This window comes from Ochotona curzoniae, unplaced genomic scaffold (genome assembly GCF_017591425.1).
Source record: "Ochotona curzoniae isolate NIBS_2020 unplaced genomic scaffold, NIBS_Ocur_1.0 scaffold_3890, whole genome shotgun sequence".
Classification (NCBI taxonomy): Eukaryota; Metazoa; Chordata; class Mammalia; order Lagomorpha; family Ochotonidae; genus Ochotona; species Ochotona curzoniae.
The window spans coordinates 33,232,977-33,259,149 of NW_024467115.1; the positions used below are offsets into that span (position 1 = coordinate 33,232,977).

The 26,173-nt window shown below is 49.0% G+C and overlaps 1 protein-coding gene across 1 annotated transcript in view; it reads left to right on the forward strand.

Annotated features, from left to right (window-relative positions):
• The window catches only part of TIAM2 (TIAM Rac1 associated GEF 2), a 440,232-nt gene that overhangs the window by 345,450 nt on the left and 68,609 nt on the right, over positions 1-26,173 (forward strand). Inside the window, 6 exon segments of the mRNA XM_040965572.1 lie at positions 169-393; positions 10,091-10,276; positions 10,878-11,024; positions 20,339-20,500; positions 23,018-23,122; positions 23,695-23,773. Coding sequence (XP_040821506.1) covers positions 169-393; positions 10,091-10,276; positions 10,878-11,024; positions 20,339-20,500; positions 23,018-23,122; positions 23,695-23,773 — 904 coding nt within the window.

Here is a 26,173-nt window from a genome sequence, read left to right on the forward strand (position 1 = left end):
GACCCCAAGTCTGTGTTGAGTGTTTGTGTGATTTTGACATTCAGCCGTGCTTCTCTGAAGCTCAGGCACTTAACTCTTGGGTTTTTGCATGTGGGAACCCAGCCTGCTATTCTGGCTGGCCTGCTCTGGTAGCGTGATTTCAAGTGGTTCTCACTGTTCTGTGTTTAGGCCACCAGCCAGACAGACCTGGAGAACTGGGTCACCGCCATCCACTCTGCGTGCGCATCCCTTTTTGCCAAGAAGCACGGGAAAGAGGACACGGTGCGGCTGCTGAAGAGCCAGACCAAGGGCCTGCTCCAGAAGATCGACATGGACAGCAAGATGCGCAAGATGGCCGAGCTGCAGCTGTCGGTGGTGAGCGACCCCAAGAACAGGAAGGCCATCGAGAACCAGGTACTGGCCGCCTGGCTCACACCACTCACTCACAACGTGCTAGTCTTCTGTCTGGCTTTTTTTTTTTTTTAAAGAATTATTTATTCTTATTGGAAAGGTAGATTTACAGAGAGGAGAGACAGAAAGATCTTCCATCTACTGGTTCACTCCCAGAGTGGCCGCAAGGGCTGGAGCTGAGCCAATCTGAGGCCAGGAGCCTCTTTCAGGTCTCCCTCGCAGTTCCATGGTCCCAAGAATTTGGGTCATCCTCTGCTGCTTTCCCAGGCCACTAGCAAGGAGCTGGATGGGAAGTGGAGCAGCTGGGTCACGAATGAGTACCTGTATGAGATGCCAGTGCTTGAAGGTAGAGGATTAGCTAATTGAACCACGATGCCATCTTGCTTGAGGGTGTTTTCTGCATGGCCCCAGCGGAGTGGTGTCTGCGGCGTCTTCCTTCTGGTCTCAGGTGGCCGTGCGTTCTTTGGTGCTGGGAGAACACTGCGTTTCCGGGGCTGGTCACGTCATCAGGAACCGAGGTTTCGCTGTAGCTCACAGTTTTAGGGTCCGTGAGTCCACCACACTGTGGTGGATGATTTCATGGCTGGAAGCCGTGAGGGGAGGGCACAGGCTGTGGCAGGAAGCGGTGGAGTGAATCAGACGACGTGTTTGCTTTGTGTAGCAACACACTCTCAGTCAACCAGCTTCTGCTAGGTCCCATTTCTTTAAAAAAAAAAAAAAGAAAGAAAGAAAGGAAAAAAGATTTGTTTTTATTGGAAAGGCAGATACAGAGAGGAAGATTTTCTGTCTGATGGTTCACTCCTCAAGCGGCCCCAAGTGCTGTAACTGAGCTGATCCGAAGCCAGGAGCCAGGAGCTTCTTCAGGGTCTCCCATGCAGGTGCAACGTCCCAAGGCTTTGGGCCGTCCTCTACTGCTTTCCCAGGCCACAAGCAGGGAGCTGGATGGGAAGTGGGGCCTCCAGGGTTAGAACCGGCGCCCACATGAGATCCTGGCATGTTCAAGATGAAGATCTTAGCCACTATGCTATTGTGCCAGGCCCAGGTTCTATCTCTTAAAAGATCCCATCACCTCTTCATAGTGTCATCTGGGGGTTCAGGGCTTCCGAACCATTACCTTTGGGGCATATTGAAAATGTTTTCTAAGCTGTAGCACTGATTCACTCATATCTTAACATTTTCAGTACAAAAGCCGTAGAATTAAACCACTTTGAAGATGCCCTACATAATTCTAATGCAAAGCATGACATTGGAAAGTGCTGTTTGGTATGCCAGTTAACCCAGTGTCCGTGGGTTCCAAAAGCCCAACCACAGGGGAGGAGAGGCTGCCAGGGGCTTGCTTTCTGGCATCTAGTTGCACACACATGTCCTCCTTACGTAGCTAGTGATGGCTACTGCAGTGGTGGCACGAGAAGGGTGGAGTTTGCCTCTAACCAAACTCGGAATGGATGGCAGAATTCTGGCGGGCCACTCAGGCAGTGAGACCACCCCTGCACCAATGAGGGGCACAGACTCATATCCCCCCACCAATAAGGGCCGAGGTGACCCCCGTCTCGGCTTCTGTGTCAAGGAGAGTTTAAAAGGGCCTCACCCCCGTCTCTTCCATGCTCCTCTTCCTCTGCAGCTCACTCCTTCCTGTCTGTCCTTTCTGCTGCACAGGGAAGGGAAGCCCATGACCGTGGTTCCCTGGAATAAAGGCCATCTCAATTCTTTTCATATATTTGGCCAATTTATTCTTTCCCTGGCGAGCAGCGAATATAACGTGGCCAGCGGCAAATCTAACAGCTAGCACCCAAGCTCCCATTCTGATGGCATTTTAGAGAATGAAGTACGGATTTTAAATGTTCATGCCCTTGAGCCAAACAAGTACCAGGGAGTGTCGCTGGGGCCTCTGGATCCCGTCTGAGTCAGGATCCCTGGAATGGGGATCGCAGTAGGGAGTTGTACCAGGAGTACACTCAGGAACGACACCAGTTAGAGAGTGACAGGCACGTGTGATAAGTGACTCACCCCAGCCGGTAAGGGGAACCCAAGGGCTGGCGAGGCACCCAGGGGCTGGCAAGGCTCCCAGGGGCTGACGGGAGCCCGGCTTCTGTTCCCCTGCTCCTGCTTGTGACTGGGAAGAGCTCTGAGCTGAGGGAACCTTCATGTGCATGGGATCGAGGGTGTGCCCAGGACCACTATGGATGGAGTGTGCGTTTCTGAGCAAGCCCGAGGAACCTCATCAGAAACCTCAGTGATGGCGGTGGGAAACATGTGGCTGTCATTCTGGAGTTCTGAGCTCCGCTGTATTTCAGTCTTTTTGGAGGCAGACCCACCCTGCTTGGAGCTTTTAGCTCCTTATGGAGTCAGATGTTTAGGCCTGGGGAGAGTAAAGGGGCAGTTCAGCAAGGTTGGGAGACTCCTTGTCTGTCTCCTGTGTGTGTGTGTGTGTGTGTGTGTGTGTGTACACACGCATGTCCTTTTTTGTATGTGAGACTTCTTTATGAACGAACACATGAAGTCTAAGCAAACTTTAATTTTTTTTTTTTTTTGGTGAAATGTGATTCTCTTGGGTCTAGTTTGTAAATTCTTACTTGCTGGTTAGTGGGAGGGCATGTGGCTGTGACCTTTGCAGTGATCCACAGGTAAGGACAGGGCCTGAGCTCTGAGTGTGCCCGCTTCTCACACCCTCCTGCCTAGCCCTCTTGGCAGGACCGTTCCCTTGGTTATTTGAAGTTCTTCCTAGCACTGCGAATTGTCGCATCAGTTTGTTAGAGTATTGGTATAATGTTAGTATGTTAAAATGTTAAGAATATCAGTGTTAGGTGATATTAGGCCCTTTTGGGTGAGAAGGCAGTACTTCGCTAGGTCAGAAGGCGCCTGCACTGTGGGAAAGCTCCACTTTAGTGATCAATCTGTCTCCCTTGTTTCTTTATCTACCATCTAACCCGGGTGCAGGAAGGCAGGGGCACAGTTCCCCGGTCCAGGGACGGAGGAGCCAGGGTCGGGAGGAGCCATAAAACACTGGAGGAGCCATAAAGACAAGGGTGTCAGGATGGGATGAGCCGTAAATGATAAGTGTGGGAACGTAAATAATGAGTGTGAGAATGGAACAGACTGCTTGCACCTAAATTTGTTACTTTTGAGTTGACTTTGATATATGTTATAGCCAAGACGGGGTATATAATCTCCAGCCTTATGTTAAGTCGGGGTCCGATCCGCTTGGCTGGCCTGTGTGCCCCAAGTACGATCTGACCCCAGCATGCTGGCACAATAAACTCTGTTTGCTTTTTGCATTACCAGTGAGACTCTTTGTTGTTTTCTGGGGGTTGACTAGCTCGCACCCTAATGTCCGGATGGGGAGCTATGGCCCGGACTCGAACAAGTTCTGCCTTCCCCCACGACCTGGCCCGAACTCCTGCCTGCTGCTTCTCCACGCACCCATCCCTTCTGCTCCTCTCATTACGCACAAACCTGCCACACCACACCACACCCCTGCCCCACCCACACACCCCCTTCTCTTTTTACTCCAGTGGAAGAAAGCAATTTGCAATGATCTACACAAATGCCACCGGAAGATATCTTCTCACCGCGTTGGCAATTCCCGTGGGCATAGTAAAGTCATCTCTTTTCAAAGGCGCTTGCTGTGGGTGACGTGTTTTCATGTACTGTGTCCACTGCCCTTCATTGCTTTGCCAGGAAGTTGCCAAGAGAGCTGTTTACTCGTACGAGAGGCAGAACCGTGAGGTGCAGGGCAGGATGGAGCAGAGGCCTGGATGCAGGTTTATGAAGTCGCCCTTGGCTGGGCAGCTGGTGAGTGGGGCTCTGTAGCCAGAGGGTTCGTAGAGTGAGACCAGTCAGGTGGTGGTCTCCTAGGTGTCGCATGGGGGTGTAGTTTTCTCTGGAAAACCTTTTCAAAACTTCTTCCAAAGAGCAGTGCTTTACCCACTTACCATTTAAAATATGCTTTTATTCATGTAGTGCGTTTCCCCGGAGACCTCAAAAAGGCCTTGGATGGAGTCATAGCAGACTGTCCTATGAATAGTAGAATGTGCAGTGTGGCTGACATCATGCAAGTTCCAGTCTGTGGCGCAAGGTTTCTTTGAAGTAGCTGGGTGGAGGAGGTCATTGTCAGAGCCTTTTCCTAATCAAAAGACTACGGCAGTCAGAACTGCTGAGCTTCGGACTGTCCTAGGGTCACGTGCTTTGCTTAAGACAAGCGTGTCTTGGGTCTTGCCCTCAGGCCTCTTGGGTATTCCTGTGCGGGCAGCATGATGCAATTTTCTTTGGGGCCTGTCCAGTGAGGCCCCGACCAGGCTGCTAGGCTGCCTAAATCCCCTGGGAGGAAGAGCTGTAAATCAAGTCTAGTTAGTGCTTGATTTTCCTTTCCGAGGATTATTTTAACCAAGTAAATGAGGACAAAACCTCACCACCCTTAGGCGGTCTGGACCTGCTCCCAGATGACTTCCTGTATCCCACCTCATTATGTGCTTGTCTCAAGACAGCTATGACTCATGGGGCTGGGAGGGTGCCTGGGTGGGCGAGGGGGCCACTCAGAGGGCTGCTGGGTGGGGTGCAGTGGGGCGGCATGCTTTGGGGTCTTGTGAACTGTGGACTTCATGTTCAGTACTTACCGAAATTGATTTTTGAATGAGGAGGAAGATGGATTGAATTTTGACAACTGGCAACTTTGGGCAAAGGGACCAAAGTTCTGGGGAGGATATAATGCCGTATAAGGTGGTGGAGGAGGAGAAGAGGGAAGAAACGTGGGGAGCAAACTCTTGGTGAGTGGAGAATGTATTACACATCCCCCACTGGTTAGAGGGAGACCAAGTCAGATGGTGGAGGTACAAAGACATGGACTGTGTTCAGCCGCCATGGGGCAGGGAGCAGCAGAATGTGGGGCTGGAGATAGGTGGATGAGTATTCATTATGAACATGCGTGCTTGAGGTGCTGTGAGTCTAGCCAGGGCAGCACACAGCTGAATTCAGAGCAAAGGATATTCCAGAAGGTTGTGGAAGGCAGAAGTGGGAAATTGTGGAAGACTTGCTGCTATGGTACCTGAGCCCATGATTCCACTTCTCTGTACACTTGGTCCTCCTGTGGGGGAGACTCCACCTGCTGCACGGGCCTGCTGCTTCTCTTGGGCCTCTTGGTTCATTCTGTTTCAGGCCATGATTGTGCCGATTTCATGGTGAGTCTGTGAGGTCGAGATGGGTAGATGGTTGGATAAGTGGACAGAACAATGTACCCCATTAATGAAACATAAGTAGAACTTTAGGTGAAATGAATGAGCCACAGCTGGTAAGTGACAGAGCTGGGATTCGAACCTAAATCCGTCTCTAACTCCTAGGCTCTGATGACTCTGGAAGACACCAGTGAGGTGGATGGTGATTTGCTTCAGCCCCCTCACTTTTATAACTTGGATTTTTCAGTTCCGCTCAGTGGGGGGGGGGGTGCTGTATTTGTAAGTGTGTTTGAATTGTATCGCTAAGGGGAATGTTACAAAATCTATTCTCTAAACCTTAGCTGCTTGTTTTAACTACTAGTCAGTTAGGTGTAACTAGTTAGGTGGGGGCTGCTAAGATCTGCTGTGTAACCTGTGTTATTAGTCGAATTCTTCAATGAAGATAGAGATTTTAGTGTTTGGGAATATAACATGGGAATTTTTCAATGTATTCCACCAAAAAGAAAAAGTAATTATCTTTTAGGACAAACCTGGTGATGACCAAGTGGCCATTTGACATACCGTGATTAAATGACCAAACTGTCAAAAATATTTTCCTAGCGGTGTTGGGTGTGGCAGGAATGTGCTTGTCATCTTTCTGTGTGTCACTGATTCATCTGGTATTTTCGGCACTGGCCTTCAGTGCTGCCCGCCTCCTGTTTTCTGCAGGAGACCATAGCTTTCTGAGCTCTGTAAGTGACTGTGGTTACAGTGGCGACAGTGGTTATAAAGGGGGATTTGTGTCAGTGTTAACAGTAGGAAATTCCCCATGTAGTTTGTTTTGTTAATAGTTTTGCCTTTTACGATGAAACAAAAGATGATGAAAATTTTCTTAGAGTGAGTTTTTTTTTTAATGGTTTTAAATGTCACTTGCATTGGTCTATTCTTAAGGATTTAATCATTTTATTTGAAAGGCAGAGTTACAGAGAGAGACAAAAAGATCTTCTATCCACTGCTTTACTTCCCACATTCTTCAGTACAAGGCAAATGTTTAAATATGTAACGGAAATGTGCTAACGAGGGTTTACGCTGCTATTCATTGGGGGAATGGAGACATGAGGATTCAGGGATCTCCACGGAGACAGACTGTGTGTGTGAGTGAGTGCTTGTGTGCACGATGCGTAGATTACTTACAAGAAATAGACAATTGGGCCCGGCACAGTGGCGCAGTGGTTAAGGTCCTCGCCTTGCATGCCCGGGATCCCATATGGGCGCCGGTTCTATCCCAGCAGCCCCGCTTCCCTTCCAGCTCCCTACCTGTGGCCCGGGAAAGCAGTGGAGGATGGCCCAAAGCTTTGGGAACCTGCACCCGCGTGGGAGACCCAGAAGAGGCTCCTGGCTTCGGATCGGCATAGCATTGGCCGTTGCGCTCACTTGGGGAGTGAATCATCGGACGGAAGATCTTCCTCTCTGTCTCTCCTCTCTGTATATCCGCCTTTCCAATAAAAAATAATAAAAATAAATCTTAAAAAAAAAGAAAAGAAATAGACAATTATGAAGGCATTGGTGCCCCAAGGTTTGTAAGGTCAGTCAGGAAGCTGGGACCCAGGAGCAATGGTGGCTTGTGTCCAGGCTGCAGGCTGACAGTGACATCCCAAGACCAAGAGGAGCCAGTGTTTCAGACAGAATCCAGAAGCAAGAAAAAACCAATGTCCCCAGCTTCAAGGCCTTTGCATCTACTGCAGGATGTTCGGCTTTTCGCTTCTATACCCGTTCAGGGCTTCACCTGTCATGAAGGCAGCCTGCTCTACTCTGTTCCCCACCCAAGTGTTCATCTCTCTCCAAAGTACCTAGAATATGTGAGAAGAAAGATCTGAGCACCTTGTGACCCTATAAGATTGACTCATAAAAGCAGCCCTCCTGGAGGGCCCCTGTTAGAATCAGGATAAAGAGCAGAAGTGATTTATCACACTGATTCTGATAAAAGTGTAAGATTTCCCATGTATGATGTATGTTAGAAATGTCTTAATGTATCAGTGGTGATAGGATGTACTGTTTCATAAATATGTTAGATTATACTTTTCAAAGTATTTGTAAGCGGAAGAATTCCATTTCAGTTAAGAAGCTTATCCTTTGGAGCTGGTATGGTGGCATAATAGACTGATCTTCCGCCTGCTAACCCCAGCATCCTGTATGGGCACCAATGTGTGTCCTGGCTGCTCGATTTTCCACCAGCAGTCTGCTCATGGTCTGGGAAAGCAGTGAATGAGGGCCTAAGGCCTCGGGACCCTGCAGCCACATGGGAGAGCTAAAGGAGCTCCCAGCTTTGCATCAGCTCAACTGCGGACATTGCAGCCACTTGGAAAGTGAACCTGCAGGTGCAAGATTTCCGTCTCTCCCTCTTTCTCTCCTAACTCTGTCTCTTTAAGTTAAATAGACCAATGTTCAAAAAGAAAACGAAGAAGGGCTTGTCTTTTTCCTTGGTCTGTGGCGATTTTATTTCTTTCTTCTCTTTTTTTCCTTTAAGCTTGTTAAACGTCAGCAGTTGACATGGGTGTCTTGTCTTATTGTAAAGGTGGCTTAAAAGGTGATGAGATCATGGAAACCTGTTCAGAACCAGAGTGGGCAGAGAGGCATGAGGTGGGAGAGGACTGTTTCTCGTCTCATCTGTGTCCACTGGGAGAGAGGCTACTCCTCCATGGTTACTTGATGTCTTAGTTTTGCTAAAGGCCATCTGGAGGGGAGGGTGTCCCTATCAGGTACCTTGGTGGTCCTTCTCACCCAAGGATCCTAATGTCAAGCCCTGGCTGAGTTCAGTGGTGCGCTGTGGTTTCAGCCTCTCTGGAGCCCCATCTTGAAGGCCCTGGTCTCCCACATTCCTAAACTGGCGTCTTGATGTACCACGATGTGGCCTGTCTAGGATCCCGAGGATCCACTGGCCTGCTCATTCCCAGACCAGAGCAGTGGACCTCAATAAGGCTGTCCATCAGAATCACAGTTGGTGCTTTGGAGTGAAAGCTTTCCTAGGCCTCAGGAATAGAACCCCTAGGCACACAACTGGGGCATCTACGTCTTCCAAGTTCTTTCTGCTGCTCATTCGGGAGTGACAATGGGAGGCTAGTCCATTGCTCAAGAGGCTGTTTAGTCTCTGAAGCAGAGTTAAACTTAGTATGGATGCTGTTGTCACTTCAGTGTACTCTGTGACTCCGTTGTTATTGACAATGATGAGTCAACACGTTATTTATGTAAGTCTAATGGCCCTCATATTTGTTTCATGCAGAAAAGTTGTACCGTGACCTAAAGAAGAATTGGGAACAGATTATAGGGAGCTGGGGAATGCCCATGCTTGGGAATATTTTTCCGTGGGAGGAGACCGAGGGGATGTGGTGTTCGGGGTTGGAGATCCCCCACCTGTCGCTTTGCAGTAATTGAGGATTCGCACAGGAAGCTCAGGGTGAAAGGTCCGGATCCGTTTGATGTGAAGAACATGACAAAACCAGAACTATGGTTGCTGGAAAGGAAGTGACGTGACTCTCTGCTGCATCCTGTATTGCAAGTCTTTGCTGCAGATCCTCATTGGATTCTGTGACAGTCCCTCTAGACTTTACTCTTTTTTTGAAAGATTTATTTAGTCAAAAGGCAGATGCACAGAGATGCCTTGCTACTACAGCTCCTGGAGTCAGGAGTCCATCTGGGTCTCTCATGTGAATGCCGGGGTCCCAAGTACTTAAGTCGACCTCCACTGCCTTCCCAGGTACATTCACAAGGAGCTGGATCAGAAGTAGAAGATCGGGGACTTGAACCAGCATTCAGGGTCGTAGGTGGCAGCTTAATGGACTATGCCACAGTTCCAGTCTTCCTTGATGCCTTTGGAAATCTCAGCTTCTCTTGTGCTTGGGACGTCCTGTGTTGGCAAATCCTCAGAGCCCTTTCAACCTGTTGGTTTCTCTGTGGTTGAAGGTGATGCTTGTAGGTAACACACTTTGGCATTTGCAGAATGGAAGAGTCCTCCAAGTTGGCCCACTCATGATTTTTTTTAAGTGTGGAAGGGTTTCTTGTGTGTCAGTTACTGGAAATACTTTGGTTTATTCGGAATGGCAGGTGGTGGTTATTCAAGATAAGAAAAGCAGCAGGGATGGTCCTACTTGCCTTTGCACCTTAAGTCTGCTTGCTTCTTACTGATTTCAGTCACAGACTTAAAAACAAAATGCAGTCCCATCTTTCAGTTATGCACCATCCATGAGCAGTTCTGTTTATCCACGTGAGCGTCAGAGGCTGTACATATGAAGGGAGAGACAGCAGAGTGGAGAATGGGGCTGTATAATTTACCACTGTCCTGCGTCAGGCTGGTTGGGGACTTTGGCTTGTCACTGTGTAGGGACCACCGGCTCTCTTGTGTTACTGGCTGCCTTGCTGACCCGTTTAACCAGCCCTGCAGGTGGCGTGCTAGGGGAAGGCAGAGTGGAAGCAGGCAACTCGTGCTGCAGTGAATTTTTCCTTTTGACCTAGCCCATGAAAAGCATCTTTTCTTTGTGTTGTCCTTGGTCTTTAAGATCCAGCAGTGGGAGCAGAACCTGGAAAAGTTTCACATGGACCTCTTCAGGATGCGATGCTACCTGGCCAGCTTACAAGGAGGGGAATTACCGAACCCCAAGAGTCTCCTGGCAGCCGCCAGCCGCCCCTCCAAGCTGGCTCTTGGCAGGCTGGGTGTCCTGTCCGTGTCTTCTTTCCACGCTCTGGTGAGTTTCTAGGTGGGGCCCAGGATGTTTTCCTCTGTCCTTTCACTATGCTGAGACCCAACTCGGCAGCTGCCGAAGGCCCCCCTGCAGGCCCAGGCACTGGACACTGGGCACTGCTGCTTCTGGGTGGGCTGTAACTTGCCATGCCAGAGCACAGTGGTCCCACATTCATGTCTGCCTCTGCTATTCTGTCTAGCCCCCCTTCCCACTGCCAGGCGGTAAGGCAGTATCCCCCGAGGAGAAGCACAATGCTGTGAAAATTAAGGCATTGATTCAAAGTTGCATGATGTGTACTGCAGAGGGCCCCTCTGGGTTTATGGAAGCTCTGCCTGCTGAATGGCTTCTGTGGGCTGTGCTGGCCTCTGTTGGTGGTGCTGTTGACCACGCTGCCCACGGGACAGAGGTCTGAGTGCTGCACCATCCCCCATAAGAGGCATCTAGAGGCTCCGCAAACTCCTGAATAGGTTTCAACTTTTGGCGCTGGTCACAATGCAGTTTCAGCAAGCAATACTTTCTTCTGTTAGGTCAACGATTTACATAATAAACCTGAAGGGTTGTGTTTGTTGTTGTTTGGTTTGTTTTTAATTGTGTTTGAAATTAGGTGTGCTCCAGGGATGACTCAACTCTGCGGAAAAGAACACTGTCCCTGACACAGCGGGGGAGGAGCAAGAAGGGCATCTTCTCCTCCCTGAAAGGCCTGGACACCCTGGCAAGAAAAGGCAGGGAGAAGAGGGCCTCCGTAGCTCAGGTGAGTCCGCCAGCAGCAGCACGTGGGAATGTGTGCTTGGCGCCCCTGATTTTTAGTTGGCTGCAAACCATGAATTTGTGTCCTCTGACAAGGGAGTAGTGACAGTTCGTCTATTTATAGATTGATTTATCTTTATTGGAAAGGCGGAGTTAGAGGGGGAGAGAAAGAGAGAGCTTCCGTCTGCTGGTTCACTTCTCACATGCACACAACGGGCAGGAGCTGTCAGTGTAAAGCCAGGCAGGAGCCGGGAGCGACGAGCTGCTTCCTGGTCTTTGATGTGGGTGTAGGGACCTAATCACGTGGACCATGATGTGACCATTTTGCCAGGCACATTAGCAGGGAGCCAGCTTGGAAGAGGAGCAGCCAGGACTTAAAAGTGGTGCCCATGTGATGTGGCATGCCATCGCTACATGGGCTTTTTCAACCAGGCGCAAGGTGCAAGTGACTCAGTCTGTTTTGGTCCATGCAGATGTACAGTGGTAAAAACACACAGAATAAGTAGAAAGAGATCCACACTTTTTTTTTTGTTGCCTTTAGTGTTCGTTTTAATCTCTGCATAGGATTTATATTAAAGAAGTGGGGACAGTTAATAACAGTGATTGCAGCTACATTCCATGGATAGAGCCAACGAGGTGCTTTGCTTTCTCAAACCTTACATGCACCGTCCCTCATTATAGATAAGAAAACTGACACTTGGAAGACACCATCCCCACTTTCCAGCAGTTGAGGGACAAGGCTGGGACCTGCCTGAGCCAAGCACGGGCGTTGCTGTTGCTCCATTCCCCTAGGCGGGTGGCCATTTCACATTGCACTGAGTAGGAAGAGTTGGGCGTTTATTGCCTCCCTGCAGGCCAAGTGCAGAGCTCTGGTGAGGACGGCTTGCAGCGGGGGCTCTGCAGCACTTCTCAGTGCGTTGCACATCCTTAGGGTGATTTTCAGACTCTCGGAAGGAGAGTTTGTGTGATTGTTTTGGAGAGGACAGAAGGCATCTGCATTTGCATCTGGAGCAGAGGTGTGTGTGCGTGAACTTGCTCCTGCTGCTTTCAGTATTCTCTCCAGGAGGCTCCTGTTGTGTGAGGCTTGATTTTCTGACCCGTGTAGGGCGTGTTTTCTGCGCTCAGCACTGAACAGAGGACGTGCCGTCAACTTCTTAGGCCTGTTTAAAGCCTGGGAACAGTCCAGGTGTAGAGACGGGGGGAGTGAATTAGCTGAGGGAATGAAACCTGTTTATGTGGACACTTTTTGTGTGTTCTGTATGAAAAGTATCACATTTTAAAATTCTAAGTAAGCTTTTAACTTACTTGTAAAGAATAACTCCTCCTTGGTTAGGAGTGTGCATTACTCCCTTATAACCATCAGCCCTTGGCCGACGCCAGGCCTCTGCTGTAGGAGTTGAATCTTTGAAGTTTAGCTCCTGTCCTCATCACTCCTGCTGATGTTAAGATAGTTGATTCTATATAAGTAGTGATAGCACAATAAATCACTTGACAAAATGCTGTTTTCTTTAGTGATAGACATTTAGTTAATTAGCTATCCGCCTGATGTGGGCTTTACCCCAGCATGCGTGGTTAATATTCTCAAGCTTTTCTTAGTAGAGTGCTTAAAAAAATTATTTGTTTAAAAAAGATACAGAACCAGCTACAGTGTTGACACTCATATAAATAGATTAAATTGATCGAGTCGATTGGTTTTCCAGAGTATTAAAAGGATCCTTAGTGTTAATTATTCTGTTGCAAAAGTTTAAAGATAAAATTTGCGAAAGTCAAGGAAATAGCTCCTGGTCCCTCGACCCGAATATAACTGATTTTGCCATTTAGTTGTAGTTTCCCCCAAGATTTTCTGTGCCCATAGAGTTATAAGCTTGATTTTCATGTTGTCAGCGCAACTCCAGGCCATGTCTCACATCTTCGTAAATGTGTGCCTTTGCTAAGAGCAGCACGGTGAGGGCCCAGGGAGACTCCGGGAGTGAGTGGCAGCATTGAAGAGTGCGCTGTGTAGCTGTCAAGGCAGAAAGAAAAGTACCCTTTTCCCCCTCAAAGCTGAAATTTTTGATGCAGAGGAATACTAGGTGTTGCAAATTGTAATGTCGAGGACTCACAAACTCTTACAACAACTTGGGTTTTTAAAGGTTCAAAGCCATTTCCTGCCTTTCCTTTCCCTCCGACTGCAGATATTTGATGTGAGTGGCAGCCGTGGATTTCCCGGAGCTCCCCTACCTCAGAACTCCAGTCGGTCCAGTGAGGTAAGCAGGAGATGGCAGCCGTCTTGCTTTCAGTTAATGATGCCCGTGAGAAGGTAGGCTGGGAATGTTGGGTCAGGACTTTTGTAGGACTGTGATTGCAAACCTATTTAGACTTGAAAAGAGTCTCCATCATGAAATCAGTGACATGGCAGGACGACCCTCTTCAGTGACATGACTGAAGCGTGAGCAGCTTTCATTATACATCAGCATTTCAGCAGGACGTACTCTCTCCGGGGGTCAGTGAATCCAGATGTGGGGGTTCCTCTTGGGACTCTCAGGGGTCTTCCCAGTTAGGCCGTGCTGCCCTGGGTGTCCGCCATCTGTATTTCCAAGTGTCCCCGGCCGAGCTGGGTGGGGTCCTCCTGCAGTCTCCCTGGTTCGGGCACAGATCCCTGTGGTGCTTTTAGAGTGGGCTGAAGAGTGTTGGGGTGCGCTTTGCCTCATCTCTGTCTTTTTCAAACTTCTGTTTTCCCTCTGTAGTCGTGTTGCGCACTAGGCATCTCCCTTTACCTTCTCCACTGCATCTTTTTCATTTGTTCGCTAACAGATCTCTAAGCGATGTTTGAGGATGCCAATCTGTTTATCGTAGGCTTTTACAACTATGCCCGTGCAGAAGGCGGTAAGGTCAGAGTTAATGAACGGGGTAATTCAGTGCATTAGGAATGGGGGAGGGATGCTTGCCAGGGGCCGAGGGAGGGACTGAAGGGCACTTCGGTGATGCTGAATATGGAGCGCACAAAGCCCTTTTGCCATCCTCAGCTCCCTTGGGAGGGTGGCCTGAGCCCCTCTGCACCATCCTTGCCATTGAGCCTGCTCCTGGAGCAGCTCAGCTCAGCCTGATTCCTAAAGGGACGGCACAGCAGAAGGTTGGAAGCGCTCTGGCCAGCCTTGCTGCCCCTTGGCTCCGTGCTGTTGCTGTGTGAAGCTGCGGCTCTACCCCAGCCCCTGTTGCTACAGGTGCAGCTTGGTGCTGTGCTTCCCCGGGGGGTGGGGGGACTGACCATGGGGGAGGGGCAAGGGAGCGAAGTCTAAACCTTCCTCCTTGAGTGTGGGCCCAGTCCCACCGCCATGGACGACATTCCCCCCGCCCGTTTGTTTTTGAGCACACGTGGAACTCATCCAAAATCCAGATCAGCCTGCACCTGCGTCAGCGGGACCTGGCGTGGTATTTGCTCTTGTCAGCTATTTGCTGGTTCTTAGAGTGTACCGTCTTGTATTGCTGGTTGTCTTTTTAAAGGTAAAAAGGCCTTCAAGAAGCGCTTGGGAAACATACAGCATGGAAAAGCGTGCCTGCATCTCAGAATTTGTCCTTACCCCAAATTTGTCTTTTATTTCCAGTTTCCATGAACCTTCGGAAGCCTCCTTCTTTTGTGTCATGTGTCCCAGGAAAGCCGGTATCCCAGGGTCTGGCTTTGTATAATTTATGCCTCTCCCCTGAATTACAGCACTAAGGATGTGGCACTTAGTCTATAGATTGTTTATACTCGATAAACCTCTTGAATGATAGAGAACTGTTCTGTCATTAATGATATATATCACACTTTCAAATTCATACTTTTAAGAGATTACTTCAGCAAAGCACAATCTGTGAACAGAAGTTAGCTTTCGGAAAGAAATTTTTGCTGAACTAGCCACTGACAGTGAGAAGTAAAGTGGATGTGTACTTCACATGAAGCTCAGGTAGCCAGGTGATTGAGTTGGTTGACACTACCGGTGCTGGGAGAGGTGGAAGTGTCGTGTGTTTTGTTAGCTCGGATGTCTGGAAAGCCATCCCTGTGTGGGAGGCTGGACACGTTCCCTAGCGCTAGTTTAATGCCGCGTCTGTTAACTATAGTGCTTCAGTTCTCGGACGACTGGGCCCAGATTGATTGACTGTTAGAACTGAGGGTAAAACCTGATGTTTTGTGTTTCTGGGACTCAAAGTCAGCCTGCTACCTGGTTAAATAATGAATAATACATTTCGCTATAGTTTTCCTCTGCTGGATCATTCTCGGTGAGTATGTATGAGGTGCACAAAGCATCTGTTTTTATGCAGTAAGAACAGGATGTCTGTCAGTCCATGTAGCACAGAGATGTCATTGTGAAGGAGGGGCCGTGAGCATTTTAAAATATTCCACTCTAATTGATGCATCACATGGCGGTCCAAGCATGAGCCGCCCTAATTTGAAATCTGTTAAGGTTGGACTAAAGCCAGTCTTACTTGGGCATTTTTTTGAAGTATACTTTGGCTTGCCAAAAAATGAAAGCTTTTCATAACCTCCTGCTTGGTGAGTAATAATGGGCTTCCTGGGGCGTTTGAAGGGAGGCGTTTGTTATGGAGATTGTGACAACAAACCCCCCTAGCTGGGGCCCTGGATGGCAGCTACCTAGGAAGGTTCGGCCCAGAAATCATGGCAGACCCTGAGCCTTGGCCCTCTCCACTGGAAAACTGGCCTCAGCCGTCCCAGCTTTCCGTGGTGGGGAGCCAGCGAGGTCTTGTGGCCTCAAACCTGGGGGTGGGGAATGTCCTGTTTCTCAAGTGGAACCTATGAATGAAAACACTGTGTCTTGACCGGCCCGTTAGTGGTCTGTGCGACCGATGGTTTGTGTACATGACCCTGTATCCCAGACATATCCACACACTCGGACACGCACAGACAACGAGCGAGCAAGTTAAGCCCGTGTTCCTTTCATCAGCTGACATGAGGGCAGTAGCCCAAGAAGGAAATAAGCACTTCTCTCCCACGTGACACTGGCCCGTGAAGAAACGCGTGGTCCAGGTCTCCTTTTGTGTTTACTGCTCATCTCACTTGCTAATCGGCGTTTGCTTTATCAGGGCCTGCCTTGGTGTGGGCCCGCCCCTGACAGCCAGATTGTGATTTTGCTACTCGCTTCCCCTGCACCAGCCAAGTGGTAATTACAGGCCATTTGATCCCTAAGCATCTGCTGTGAGTTTTCAATTTTCTCTCCCAGTGAGTGGCATACCAGGCTGCTGCGATTTGGCGTGTAATTTCAGGACTATGATAATGATAATAATAATATAATGATAAATGCTTCTGCCCACGTTGCCCTAGAGGGGGAACTAAAGGGGTTTGTATATGTTGATCAGTCTGACTACTCTGCATTTCCGGTGTGCCCATTTTCTCGGGGGGCTGTGCAGGGGGTGCATCTGCTGGACTGCACGGTGAACCAGTGAGTAAGCAGGGCCAGGCTCCCATGTAGTACCCTGTGGTGGCCACCGCTGAGGGGCGGGGCTTAATTAAGCCAGTTGCAGTTTCATGGCACCATCCAGGCTGCAGAATCTGACTTGGGAATGCCACTGCCCACATTGAGCTTCTGCAGGGACACTGGGTGGCCAGTCTTTACAAGCTGGGATGTGCCCCAGCTTCTCTCTGAGTTAGTGTGTTAGTACTGTCCCACCTGCATTGCCCAGGAACTAATACCTTGACTTGCACGTTTGGGAACTGTTTTTGTTTTTTGTGTTTTTCAGTTGTGTGTGTGGGAGGAGGGGAGCTGGGGGTTGAGCAGGAGGGCATGCAGCAGTGACAAAGGTAGCCAATTGTTGAATTCCAGGTGAGTATTATAGTCACTTAGCATGGTCTCCACAAAGGTGAGCAAGAAGACCTGTCTGGATGGCTCGTGTGTGTGTGTGTGTGTGTGTGTGTGTGTGTGTGTGTGTGTGTACATGCATGGGGCTTATTGTCAAAATTTTCTGTTCCTTTCATGAGTAGGTTGTAGGATGGTGTTTTCTCAGGGCCATTGAAGCCAAAGTGAGTGTGCTGTCAGCTTGGCAGAGTGTGGATCCTGCTGCGGGAATCCGCATAGCTTGCTCTCCAGGAAGGCAAAGCTTGCAGCAGCCGAGGAGACCTCTGGCGTCAAGAAGCTTTGCAATTTCTAATTGCGATGAATTAGTTAACCAGTCAATCCTACAGTGGTTTTCTTTTTTTTTTTTTAACCCTCCAAAATGTGCTTCCTTATGTGAAAGGTGGAGCAATACAGACAAGGAAAGCGAGATCTCTCATTTGCTGGTTTATTCTCCTAATGCCCTCAGCAGCTAGGACTGTGCCAGACTGTAGCCAGGTACCTGGAATTCATGCTGGATCTCCCACAGGCAGAGCAGGCATCCCAAGTGTTTGGGCCATCATTTGCTGGGCTCCAAGGCGTGCATTAGTAGAAAACTGGAATGGAGAGTGCAGCCAGGACTCACAACTCTACACCCTAGTATGGGCATCCCAAGAGGCGGTTTACCACTGGGCCGAATGCCTGTGCCCAGCTGTGCTCTTCTTTGAATAACTAGGTTTTGCCTTTCTGGAATTACCTGCATTTGTAGCACGGACGTGCGTGTGAACGTGTGTATGCCTTGCAGAAGAAAATGATACTGAATAGTCATTGAAGAATCTTGAGAGGGTCTGGATCTTCGATGGCCTTGGCCAGCATTTTCCTTTTGTCATAAATTAGATCTTTAGAGAACAGCGGGGATTCAGGAAGTGGTTTCTCAGAGCACCTGTACACACAGAAGCTTTGTTTAATTGAGTGTAATGGCAGCATTTCATCCGCGCTTTCACTCATCCCTCCCTTGAACCGCACACCTTTCTCTTATTCAGTTTGTCATTTCTCTTCTGCAAACACCAGGGGATGTGAAGATCCTGCCTTTGTCTGCATGTATTGGGACCAGCGACTAAAGATGGACCACTTCCCTTAGTGCCTGTGCATGCCTGGGAATTGCTAGTTGTAGCTGATGCAGCCCCAGGTCTTGGGTGTGTGCTTGGGGCAGCCTAACTTTGTTAAGGTCCAAAGGGAACAGAATGAGATACTCCACGCCTCTGTTGCTGCTCATTACCCAGGGCCTGCAGCAGGGACCTAAACATGACTGTAATATGGGGAAGGTTTTACTGAGCTATGCTAGCGATTTGAAAGAGCAGATCAATGGAACTGAGTGGGATTGAGGGTGGGTGGCAGAAACCGGAGACTTCCTGTGTGTGTGTGTGTGTGTGTGTGTGTGTGTGTGTGTGTGTGTGTGTGTGTGTGTGTGTGTGTCTGTGTGTCTGTGTGTGATGGGGGGGATGCTGGGGAGGTAGTATTTGAAGGTTACACTTGTATGGGTTTCAGCACGGAGGCGGTGAGGGAGATAAAGGCACGGGAATTATAAGGCGAGTCATTTCTGGGGACTGTCAGGCGAGCTGCTCAGTTCTGCTAGAGTGGAATATGTGCAGTAGACCAACAGGGCTGAATCGGGAGCTTGCAGTCACAGCTCTTTCCTAAGGGTTTAACTCTCAGGCTGGTATTTCTGTGCTGTGTCCTGGCAATGAGGGCTGCAGCTTCTACAATACCACAGTTACTAGTGAATGTGAGCTAGGGCAACTTTCTAGAATTCTTTTCAGCTTACTTAGAGAGGAGGGTGACAGTGGTGTCACCTGGCAAGCAGTGTGTCAAGTTTACTGCGTTTGGCTGTGGGTGATGCAGTCTCGGAGTGGACAGCAGGGATGGGGCCAGGACAGCCATTGCACCTTTGTCTGTGTGGCTCCTCTGCCCCCGTCCCCTGCCCCCAGCTGCCCATCCTCTGGCTGTTGTCCAGCCCTAAGGGCGACAGATTTCCCCTTTGGTTTCTTACTCCACAGTGACCTCTACTGGAGATTTAGTTTGATTTACAACAATTGCTGTGTACTTGAGAGGTGGGGCCTGACTTTGCTTAAGGCAGCAGCGCCTTCTTGGTGATGGAACACTTGGTTGAAATCCACAGGCAGATGCAGAGGAGTCCAGGGAGGAAAGGTGGCTGAGGAGCCTGGGCGCTTGGGAGTGCGGCGGGCGGCGTGTGGCGGGCGGCGTGCAGCTGGCGGCGTGCAGCTGGCTCCTCTGGCTCTGCTTCTGCTCTCCCGGCTTTTTCTCTTTCCCTTTTTGTGCTGGCATACATTCTGACTGCGATCATCCTTCCAGGGAAATGTGCTATAAGTGACAGATCCAGAAATGTCACTCCGAAGAGATGACACAGAGAGCTTGATTCCCCCCTGCTTTACGTAAACCTGATTGAATTTATTCACTGCCTCTGTTCCATTTTGTATTCCTGTAGAGGAGGACCTTTTATGTTCTTAAAAAATGCATGGAATGCAAAGTCAAGTTCCCCAGTTAGGATGACTTTGAGGTATGATGAGTGAAATATAATTTGATAGTATTGACTCTGTGGTACATTTTTGGGTTTTTTTGGTGTGTAAGGTGTCTCTATATATGACTGCCTTTGTTCACAAAGCTCCTATGAAATGATTAGCCTAATTAGCTGTGTTATCACAATGCCCTGTCTGCTAAGCTGAGGCCTAGCAGGGTCAGTGTCTCGTGCTAGGCTACTCCGCTTACTTGGTGATGGCCTCTGTGATGTTTGGTTTCGAACGCCATAACCTTTGATTTACTACCGTGTGGATGCAAGGGCTTCTCTCGAGCAGTGCATCCCAGCTGCTTTTGAGATGTGAGAATTTTGTTGTACATTGCAGAGTGCCTGGGCCAGTTTGCCGTGAGGGTGACAGTCAGAAAGCAAACTACTTTGGGAAAAACCTCCAGAAAGTAATGTTTATAATTGATTTCCTAACTTTGATTTGCTTGGAGCAGCTGAGAGAGAAGACATTACCCCAGATCTAGAGGTTAATGTAAAAACGCAGGGCTACAAGTAGGAACAATGGAGGAGAACTGTGCTTGGAGTGGGTTTAGTGCAAGTGAGGGTTAGGGTGTGGCCATGGACCACAGTGTGTCTGGCATTGAGTGAGGAACTGGAAAGGCACGAGGCTTCCACGTAGATTTCAGATGCCCTTCTCAAGCACAGTTGTAGAACAGTGAGGCTGGGTACCCCACTGCCCTTCCAGGAGTGTGTGCTCTCACTTGGTCTCAGTGAGACATGGGATGTGCGTAGGTCCCTGGACAGGGGCCAGCTGACTTCCATCTGACTCTTGGTGTTTGTAAAGGGAGGGAAGAAACACTGGACTTATCTGCCCCAGAGGCTTATGGGAAGCCAGTGATGTGAGGAGTACAAATGAAGGGTCCCTTTTCATCCAGCTCCTTCCTTTGGATAGCAAATCCTTCTGCATTCTCATTTGCTGTTGCGATGCAGGTGGATGAACCTCTGCAGCTGTGCAGTTCATAGGTAGATGGCGCTCCCCGGGACAGCATGCAGGAGAGCCAGGCTTTTGTTCACTTTCCGGATAACGGAGGAGTCAGGGTAACAATCAATGCAGAACACAGAGTAGAAGGTATTTTGACTCTGGCAGCCAAGGTGATGGGACTGGGAACGGACTCTGCTTTTGGATGGCAAAAGGCGCTGATGTTGGCACGACAGCCACTCCCCAGGATCCCATGTGGGCACTGTGCCTTATCCCGGTAGTCCCACTTCCCATCAAGCTCCCTGGTTATGACCTGGGAAAGCAGTCAAGGACGGCTAAAGCCTTGGGATCCTGCACCCGTGTGGGTGACCTAGAAGAAGCTCCTGGCTCCTGGCTTTGCATCAGCACCGGCTATTGTGACCGCTTGGGGAGTGAACCATTGGACGGAAGATCTTCTTCTCTTTCCTCCTGTCTGTATATCTGACTTTCCAATGAAAAGAAATAAAATTCGCGGAAAAAAAGACCTCACTTTCTAGATGAGGAAACGTATCGGTGTACCAGTATCGGCATTTTACTTGTTTACATTCTGCTGCTGGATTTCTTTGGGAGAATGAGTTGTTAGATCATGATGTCATGCCCTCATGAATAACTTAAACTTTTCTGAATTTCTGTATGTACTTTTTTTTTTTTAATTACAAAGTCAGATATACAGAGAGGAGGAGAGACAGAGAGGAAGATCTTCCGTGCAATGATTCACGCCCCAAGTGAGCGCAACGGCCGATGCTATGCCGATCCGAAGCCAGGATCCAGGAACTTCTTCCAGGTATCCCACGCGGGTGCAGGGTCCCAAGGCTTTGGGCCATCCTGGACTGCTTTCCCAGGCCATAAGCAGGGAGCTGGATGGGAATTGGAGCCACCAGGATTAGAACCAGCGTGTTCACGGCGAGGACTTTAGCTGCTAGGCCACACTGCTGGACCCTCTTTATGTACTTTTAAGTCTGGAATAATTATGCAGTCTGCTGTTGGTGCTCTGCCAGAGGACGGCATTAAAGCTGTAGTCATTTGATTCCATCCTACAGAGCTTTCCCTGCTTCCCTGGAGTAGGCAGTAGGTTGATCCCATCTGCAGTTGCTTCCTGGAAATTGACATGAAATGTATTGTGAGGGGCCTTCAAAAAGTTCATGGAACTTGTATGTTATGAAAAAAACACTGCATGAATTTTAAAATTATTTTGCACCAAAACAAACTCATCCTTAAAAAAAAAGGATTCATTTTATTTATTTGAAAGCAAAAGTTGCAGAGAAAGGGGGAGAGTCAGAGAAAGAGAACTTTTATCTCTTGGTTCACTCCCAAGTTGGCCGCAACAGCCAGGGCTGGACCAGACTGAAACCAGGAGCCAGGAAAGTTGTCTAGATCTCCCCTGTGGGGACACAGGCCCAAGGACTTGGATTTTCTTTTGCTTCTTTCCCCAGACCATTAGCAGGGAACTGGGTCAGAAGTGGGACAGGACTCAACCCCATGCCCAGGTGGAATACCTGTGTTGCAGGCAGCAGCTTTGTCTGCTGTGTCCCTGAGCTCACCTTTCAATCCAGTATTCTCTGAACTCTGTGCAGTCCTCTTGTCATCCGTTACACTGAACATGTAATTGCAGTTACATAATCGAGCGAGTTGGCAGAGTGCAATGTCTTCTGGACCACCAGGTGGCATCAGAGAGCTTATATGTATCAAATATGGGAAAGGGTGAAAAAACGATGGTACCTCTGCCGGCGCAGCCCTGGCAGATGTGGGTACTGATTGTTTATTCTGTCACTCGTGCTGCGGCGTTAGGGTGCTGTACGGGCAGCGTGGGTCCTTCCTTGCCGTTGTCCAGGATATGAGGTGTTCCTTCAGAAGAGCGGCAATGTTAGTTTCCATCGATAATGTCAGTTTAAAAATAGATAGGCGTCGGGGCCCGGCGCGGTGGCGCAAGTGGTTAAAGGTCCTCGCCTTGCACGCCCGGGATCCCATATGGGCGCCGGTTCTAATCCCGGCAGCCCTGCTTCCCTTCCAGCTCCCTGCCTGTGGCCTGGGAAAGCAGTTGAGGACGGCCCAAAGCTTTGGGAACCTGCACCCGCGTGGGAGACCCGGAAGAGGCTCCTGGCTTCGGATCGGCATAGTATCGGCCGTTGCGCTCACTTGGGGAGTGAATCATCGGATGGAAGATCTTCCTCTCTGTCTCTCCTCTCTGTATATCCGCCTTTCCAATGAAAAAATAATAAAAATAAATCTTTAAAAAAAAAAAAAATAGATAGGCGTCCTAAGTGATAGCAAGCTTCTGTCAGAGAGGGAAGAGAAGGCAGGAGGGTGCATTTTACCTTTTGTAAAGTTTGTGGATTAACAGATTGCTAATTGTGAAGTGTGAGGAATCGACGCTTTCTCTTGGGAAGCAGCTCCAAGTTTGGTACAATCTATTGATAGATTGCACGCGCTGAGACGATAAGGCAGTTGGACTCTCAGGGATCCTCCACTGTAACTGCGTCTTGCCTTTCTGGAGGAAACACCGTTTAAAGAAAACCTCCGAAACAATTGCCTGGGTTTTCTTTTCTGCTCATTTAAGTCTGAGAGCTAGGGTTGAAATGGTGGATTACACGCAGGCCTCTTTGGAAATGTCGACTTTGACTTACAACGAACCGTTTTGTTTTGTTTTCTAGCTGAGGCACTGGGACCCCAGCCACTATGGCCTTCAGCTTCGAAAATCAGTAGATGGAAACATTGAGTGCTGTGTTCCTGCACCAGATGAATATATGCAAAAGCAGGTACGTTTGCATTTGTTTAAGAAAGGGAAGCATGGTCCCGGCGCGATAGTGTAGTGGTTAAGGTCCTCGCCTTGCACGCCTGGGATCCCATATGGGCGCTGGTTCTAATCCCAGCAGCCCTGCTTCCCATCCAGCACCCTGCTTTGTGGCCTGGGAAAGCAGTCAAGGATGGCCAAAAGCCTTGAGACCCTGTACTTTTGTGGGAGATCCGAAAGAAGCTCCTGGCTCCTGGCTTCGCATTGACTCAGCTCCAGCCATTGTGGCCGCTTGGAGAGTGAATCATTGGATGAAAGATCTTCTCTGTCTCTCTTCCTCTCTGTATATCCGACTTTCCGATATAAATAAATAAATCTTTAACAAAAGAAAGGAAAGCATGAGCCATATCTGTGTCCCTTGGAGTTTAGAAAATGTAAGTTTAGGAGAAAACTGTTAAATTTGGCATCTCATTAGGAGACATGTTCACGTCAAAAATGTATTTAAGAAAACAGCCATTTTCTTATGAAAAATGATGTACATGACCTTCAGATGCATCCTGAGGAAGGCCCTGATTTTGGCATGCTTGCCTTTTCCAGGTTTACGATGAAGTAGAAGTCTTTCCTCTAAACGTTTATGATGTGCGGCTCACAAAGACTGGGAGTGTGTCTGACTTCGGTAAGTGTTGGGGACCCGGTCAGAAGGCCGTACGGTGCACCCAGGCCAGCTTGCCCCTGTGTCTCGGGCCTCGCTGTTTCTCTTTATATTCACATTTTCCAGAATATGCTTGGAAGACAGACATCTCCGAATTTCTGTTCTCTCCCTTTGTTTTTATTTAATTTATACGAGCAGGCTAAGACAGACGTGTCTTGGGGACAAGTGCCGGAGTAGTGACTGGTGGTAGAGGTGATGGAAGGGGCGGTCCCGGTCCGACAGGGAGGAGCTGCGCAGCTGGGTGACAGCTCCTTGCTTCTCCGGCTGCTTCACTGTAGCCTTGCTTTACGCACCTGCCCTCCAGCCTCTCCCCTTCTCCTCCTCCTCACAGTGTTACTGCTTCTTACCCATCAAGGACTAACTCAAAGTCTGACTTTTCATATATTTTTGGGATTGCTTTATCTTCACCTGCCTCTTTATTTCCTGAGTTTATCAGTTAAGGCTGAGCACTTCTGAAATCCCTTTATATAGCATTTAATGTTTAATGTATTTATCTGAAGGACAGAGTAACAGAGAAAGAGAGAAGGTGAGGGAGGGGAAGAGAAAGAGACAGATACGCTGAGACTGTGGGTTCACTCCTCAAGACCAGGGTCTGGGCCAGGCCAAACCAAGTGCCCGAGCTGCTTCTGGGTCTCCCGCATGGGGGCAGAAGTGCACCTGGGCTGCCCTCCACTGCTTTCCCAGGCACGTTAGCAGGGTGCGAAGTGGAGCAGCTGTGACACTGTCACCTGTATGAGATGCTGGCACTGCAGGTAGCAGCTTTACCCACTGCTCTGCGACACCGTCCTCTGATTCTTGTGTTTCGGTTGTAAACTCGGCTGTGAGCGTTTTGTAGTTTGTTTTCTTTTGTCTTTTACTGTAGGAATTCAGGAATCAGATAGTATCTCTGTAGACAGTTATTTTCTTAACCTTGTTACTATATTAACAGAATAGTGATTCATTCTTAAAATGACTCGTCATAATATGCTATGGTTTGTGACGTGTTAAAGCTATATAAAGCGTTCTTCCTTCCGATTTGTTCTGTTTCCTTATTTACACGAGCGTTCAGCTTCCATGTGTTGGGTTTGCTTCTGATCTGCTTCTCCTGTTCTCCAGTCTTCTGTGTGTCCTCTCTGTATTGGAATGACTGAACAAAGACACTTATAAAGATGCCTTAAAAAAAATATGTTCATGGGCCCGGTGCTGTGGCTTAAAAGGCTGATCCTCCTCCTCCCACTAGTGCTGGCATTCCATAAGGGCACCAGTGTGTGCCCTTGCTATTCTACTTCCCATCCAGCTCCCTGCTTGTGGCTTGGGAAAGCAGTTGAGGACGGCCCAAAGCCTTGGGACCCTACACCTGCATGGGAGACCCGGAAGAGGCTCTGGGCCCCTGGCTTTGGATTGGTGCAGCACCGGCAATTGTGGCTGCTTGGGGATTGCAACAGTGAAGGGAAGATCTTCCTCTCTGTCTCTCCTCCTCTCTGTATATCTGACTTTGCAATAAGAAAAAATAAATCTTTAACAAAAATTTTAAAGGGGGGTTGTGGTAAAATATGTATAACACACTTGACCACTTTGAAGTCACAGCTTTGTGGCATTGTCGACAATCAGCACCATCCTTCCAGGGCCTCTGTTTCATGTTGCACAACTGGAACTCTATACCCATTAAACTTGAACTCTCCAGGCCCAGTGCGGTAGCCACATGCAGCAGGATCCCATATGGGTGCCAGATCGTATCCCAGCAGCTCTGCTTCCCAACCAGCTCCCTGCTTGTGACCTGGGAAAGCAGTCAAGGACGGTCCAAGGCCTTGGGACCCTGCACCTACATGGGAGACCTGGAAGAAGCTCCTGGCTCCTGGCTTCGCATCAGCTCAGTTCTAGCCATTGTGGCCACTTGGGGAGTAAACCACTGGACTTTCTGTTTTTCTGTCCTCTCTGAAAATCTTTCTTTCCAACAAAAATAAATCTTTAAAAAAATGTTTGAGTTCTCCATATTCATTTTTTGGGTAAGATTTTGCTTATTTTGAACGATTACAAAGTGGAAGACGGAAAGAGCTATTCCATCTGCAGGTTTGCTCACAAATGGCCACAGTGACCATGGATGGGCCAGGCTGTGAGCAGGAGCTAAAAGCTTCCTTCAGGTCTCCCTCATAGCTGCAGGGGCCCAAGCACCTGGGCCGTCTCCTGCTTTCCCGGAAAGTGTAGCAGGGAGATGGAGTGGAAATAGGACAGCAAGGATTGGAATCAGTGTCTGTATGCTGTGCCGACATTGCAAGTAGAATCTTGGAGCCCGCCCCTCTCCCCGCCCCTCTCCCCCATGCCCGTGCAGCTCCCAGCAAGCACCCTTCTGCTCTCTCTGAATTTGACTGCGCTAGGTACTTTGTG